At 34.8% G+C, this 5,487-nt stretch overlaps 1 protein-coding gene across 1 annotated transcript; it reads right to left on the reverse strand.

Moving 5' to 3' along the window:
- On the reverse strand, nucleotides 932-5,365 carry LOC107631555 (two-pore potassium channel 3). The gene is made up of 2 exons (XM_016335037.2): nucleotides 3,781-5,365; nucleotides 932-1,670 (listed from the first exon to the last, which is right to left on the reverse strand). The coding sequence occupies exons 1-2, from the start codon at nucleotides 4,932-4,934 to the stop codon at nucleotides 1,523-1,525; spliced, it is 1,302 nt and encodes a 433-aa protein (XP_016190523.1). The 5' UTR covers nucleotides 4,935-5,365; the 3' UTR covers nucleotides 932-1,522.

The following is a 5,487-nucleotide window of genomic DNA, read 5'->3' on the forward strand; positions in this document are numbered from 1 at the left end:
CTAGGCCTAATAATTTTATACCTCTAATTGTCTTTCCAGTCAGCCCAATAATGCATCATGCAAACCAATTGTCAGCCCAATTTTTTTATGTTGCAATGTCCAACAATATGTAAAGTTTAGGTGGACTTGGGTGGACCAGAAATAGAAGGAAAAGGTCAGTGACAATTGAAGAAGGCAATATCTAAGAACAAAAATAAGCTTATAAGCATGACCCCAAAAACAAGAAATAATAAAATAAAAATAAAGGGATAATATTAAGGAAATTTCTTGTGTTCTCTTCATAGGATTCTGTATGATTAAAATTGTTAATACAACCAATATGATTAGTTAAATTCAGAAAAATTGGATGGTAGGTAATCTCACTTAGAGAAAGGATAATGTTGTTAGTTAAGTATTAGGTTTATTACTTATTAGGGTGCACACTCTTCTTTATAGTTCACTATCATTGAATTGATTACTGTCTACCCTTTGTCCCTCTCCTATTATTTAAAATAAAATAGAAGTATTTAAATTCCCCAAACCATGTCAATTCAAACGCCAAGTAGCCTATGCACATGAAATGGTGGAGCAGGACTACACCATGATTGAAGTGTAGCTTTATCTGTCATGTTCTCATCATATAACATACAAGTTCATGATAAAAAAAAAATATTTAGATACAATATCTCAATTTTCATAATGAATCACTAGTCCAAAATTATTGGTTTTTCAGAGAATTAAAAAGCTTCTTTTTATACATTAAAAGAAATATAATGAGTATATATATTTCACTAAATACTAAAACAGCATCTAGTTTTGTTCTTCTAGCATGGTTTTCCTCAAATAAAAATCTCTAGGCTTATTGAAGTGTCACTAATGTACAGGTAGAGAACAATTCAGAAACATGTACAAGGACAAAGTGTAATCTTAATAACTCAAATAGATAAATGAATTTAAGTGCAATCATCATCACTCAATTCAGAAGTGGATTATGAAAACCACTATAAAGCATTTTCTCTAACAACCTTAGCTACCCAAATGCAATAATCTTGGCAAACACAACAGAAGAGAGAGTCATCATCTATGAAACTTACTAAGACAATCAAAGCCAGAGAAAATGCTAAAGAATCAATTGCATTCATCTTGGTAAAGTATATGTACAAAAATAATGGTTTACCCAACTCCAAAATTTGCCTCCTTCATTACCATATATCTCATAACCTATACCTATATGTCTCTATATCTATATCTATATAATGTAAACGTGGTAGTAACGAAGTTATGGTAAGGTCATTACTTACCGTTTCATTAATTAATCCGCAAAATTCAGGCAAAAAGAACATAATATTCATGTTCCAGGTGCCTCCTCAAATGGGTGGAGGGAAAATCACCAATATGAAACTTGAGAATCTAGTATCCCTCCGAATCTCCGAATCAAGAAAGTTCGAAGCATGCTTGAGTATCTGAGAAGGCCTTCGCTGATGGGCAACATTGTAGGAAGAGAGTTTCCCTTGAATTTTTTAACTTTCTGTAAAAGCTCTTGTCAATTTCGAGCATCCATGAGATCAGCAAGTGTTATTTTTCCACAATTCCCAGTATCCAGTCTATCGAACTTCTCACTGATCTGCATAATGTCCTTCTCCGATACTTTTCCCATCTCCTTGAGCTTGTATATAACATATTCAGATTTACTACAGGACAAAAGTTCAATATATTTAAAAAAAAAAAAATGTATGTGTGTAAGTCACGAAATTCAGCCAAATGAATGAACACAAGAGACTCTTTTGTTGTCTTAAATGTTAATATAAATTACAAAAGCAGAACTATCACATTAATTATTTTTGATATTTTAGAAACAAGAAACAAAATGAAAATAATCTGTTGGTACAGGAAATGGAAACAAAAAACACTTTTTAAAGTCACATAAAAGAAATAAAGAACATAATTCAAAGTTCAAACCACAGGAAAGAAGGAACGAAAATATTGGGATTAAGGCCCTAAAGAAAAGTAAAGAATAGATTAATGAACATTTGGAGATGCAAATAGATCAACCCAAACTCATAGAACATTAGAATAAGTTTGCCCATAATCTGCAATAATAAATCATGACATGTTCTCAATGACCAGAGAGAATGGAAGAATCATTATGCACAAGCCAAATATTTAAAAACTATATGTGTATCTGAACTATTATCAGAAAAGAATCCATATATGATGAGCAGCGAATGGAAGGAAAACATGTGATCAGGTTCTTTTAGATTTTAAATATGATGATTTAATTAATAAAAAACATATCATCGTTTCTGATATTACAACCATCTGTCCAGAATGTTCTCTTATTAATACTTCACTAAAGCATCATAATGATTTCAATGCAGGAACTCATTCATACAACATATCTGAAAACTCAATCAAGTGAAAAAAATGATAATTAACTGCCACCTACAGTGTTCAAGAAAAGTCAAAATGAAGAGACATTCTTATTATAGTTAGTATATCACTAACTGAAGTGAACATGTAATGAAAAGTTATCCAGAGATTTGAATAAGCACAAAAATCTATATTAGTATGTTAACCACATATATTAAGGAGGTTATTGCAAGTTTAAAGATCTAACACCATATCGTAGCACCTAGTCGCCTTCTATTGCCAAGAAGGGAAAACAGAGATTCAAAGATGCAATAATTTTAAGTTCAATATGGAGGTGGTTCATAAGTGGATAGTGACATGTTTGGAGACTAAAGCAACATTTAAGTCAAGGAATTTGAGGAAATAGCTATCAAGGGTGGAAGACAAAGATTGCAGTTCAAATTTCGAAAATCGATAAAATTATAGCAGCACAATAAGCACAACAGCAATCAAATAAAGAAGTTATGGAGCACGGTTGTTTTGAGGCCAAAAAGAAACTCTTTCTCCAAACCTTTTTCCATTGTGCTCTAATCCAAGAACCATGAGCCATGCAAAAAGGTAATAGTGATTTATGTACCCTTAAGTACTTTTTAGTTTTTAGTTTTTTACACAAATTGCAACTACAGTTAAATCATGAATCATTGCACATGTTGCTTTGATAACAAGATTGCCTTACACACTTTTGCACTGGAATGTATCATTCAACATTTTGTAACCAACTAAAACTATCAGTTTTGTTTTCATTTGTTCAATCAGCATATAACCGAAGCTATAAGAAAGAAGAAAAAAAAATTCAAAACAAGATTACATTTACATTCCATTTTCTTTACAGAAAAAAAAAAATTATCAACCTGCACAATATACTGTGTAGTACTGCATGCTAAAATGCCACTTAGAAAGATAAAGCACCACTGATGCAGACCTACAAGCTAAGCAAATAAATCATGCAAACTACAGGCTTAGTTAATTGTATCCATAAGTGAACACTTCTAATGATAAGGTTGTCCAGATAAACATAATCAGAATGAACATGCATATTAGATTTCTCAATCTCTGTTGCTAGCAAAGAAGTTACAACATATGCAACAATGGAAGTTTCTAATCAGTCTATGAAGTATGAACACCCACATTTTCATCATGCTGTGTTATTTCATACTGAAAGATTCTAACTTTTTCTTCTGCTTTCATATCAGATTTTATATCTGCTGAAACAGATGCTGTACTTTTAGTTATTATGTCTATGCATTTATGCAGTTACTAAATTCATATATTCAAACTAAAATGGCCTGCAAATGACAAAAAATAACATAAATCTTGAACAATATCTACTGCACAAAATTATTACCAACACCCAAAAACTAGTCTATGATATGGACATGTAGTGATGCATACCTCACAAAACCATTGTTGTCCATATCTGCAGCAAGAAACTCAGCAACAGTCATATCCTGACCAAGAATCCACTTTGCCATCCTCCTGTGTCGCTTATCAACTCTTGCTTCGGCCAAATATAGGAATGCTCGTGCAACTGCAAGTGTAGACACAAGCAACCAAATGGCGGCGAAGATGCGACCATGCATAGTACTGAATGAGTGATCGCCGTAGCCAACAGTTGTAACTGACATAACAGAAAGATAAAAGGAATCCAGCCAGCTGAGCTTCTCCACAAAATGCAAAACTGCCACACCAACTCCAATACAAAACACAACAACTAGTCCTGCCAATGCCACCTTCATTCTAATTCTCATCCTCCCTTTCTTCACATCGATTATATAAGACCTCGCATCCTTTTCGCCCCTACTCTTCACTGTCCTCAACAAATGATTCTCCTGCAAATCCAGTACATAGCTAACCATCCCACTGAGCAATATGTCTATAAAACCAAAACCAATCAACACAAAGAATATCGCGAAAAGCTTGGTTATGGTACTATTTGGTGTGATGTCTCCATATCCAATTGTGCACATTGTAACTATACAGAAATACAATGCATCAACTATGGGATGAGTCTCAGAAACTGTAAAACTATGACGATTGAACCAATAAATGACTACCCCTAATGCCAAATAAAGAACAAGAAGGAGAAAAGCCTGATGAATAATTGACTGGCTACTAATTTGCGGCTTTTGGGGGGCACTACAATTGTTGAAATCGCTGATCACAGCCATAGCCGGTGCAGTTTTGGAGCGGTGAAGATTGGACTTGCGCCATGGATAATTGGGATCAATAAGCCAAGAAGATTGTTGCTGTTGTTGGTTAAAGTGTGGTGATTCAAGAAGTGCTGATGCAAAGTCCTGTGAAGAAGAGGAAGGACAAGGAGAAGAAGGTTGTTGTGGTTGTGAAAGTGCCAAGGCCTCAATCAAAGGTGAAGAATCGCTAGGGGAAGAACCAAGAGGCGAAGGGCCAAAGATGAGTCGGTCTTTGATCCAGGCAGGGGAAGCGGGAAGAAGAACCTCATCATGTTCCGGCAATGGAGAAAGCTGGTTTGATAATGGTGATTGCCTCTTTCTTGGGCTAAAGTATGGGAGCAAAGGCTCCTTTTCCATTTGATTCTTCAAGAAACCACGTCAACACAACGAAAAGATTGTAACTTTGGATGATTATAGAGTTTTCAAGAAACGGGTCGGTCTAATCGTGTGAATGCAGAGCAGGAGGGAAAAACAGAGGAAAATTTTGAGCTTTGTGGTTACAGTTTGCGAATTGGAACGAGACATGCGCAAAGGGAACAAAAAGGCAATGGAAATTATGAACAGAGATTGGGATTGAGATTGAGAGAGAGAGAAAGGCATGAATTTGAGTACAGAGGTACAGGAAACAGGACGGTGTTGACGTAAGGTGGGGTTGCAATGTTAACAATTATTTTTGTTGCCTCTATTCTTCAGGATTCAGGGGAAGGTTGTGATTCTCACGCGCTTCTTGAGGAGCGTGGGGATGCTTCAATTTTCAACACTAAATCAGTTTCATGTGTGTGGCAAAATCTGGATAAGACTTCACGTTCGTAACTTTTTGGCAGATTTGGTTCCGCGGTATAAGTTCAAGTGTTCAACAATTAATATAAGATTTAGTTATAAAAATTTAATAAAAGTTGATAAAATTATG

The sequence above is a fragment of the Arachis ipaensis genome, chromosome B03 (assembly GCF_000816755.2).
Source record: "Arachis ipaensis cultivar K30076 chromosome B03, Araip1.1, whole genome shotgun sequence".
NCBI classification, from domain to species: Eukaryota; Viridiplantae; Streptophyta; class Magnoliopsida; order Fabales; family Fabaceae; genus Arachis; species Arachis ipaensis.

Coding starts and splice junctions, on each gene's coding strand:
- LOC107631555 (XM_016335037.2), bottom strand. CDS start 4,934: ATGGAAAAGGAGCCTTTGCTCCCATACTTTAGCCCAAGAAAGAGGCAA. Junction 1,671..3,780: donor GACAACAATGGTTTTGTGAG/GTATGCATCACT, acceptor TTTGTCCTGTAG/TAAATCTGAATATGTTATAT.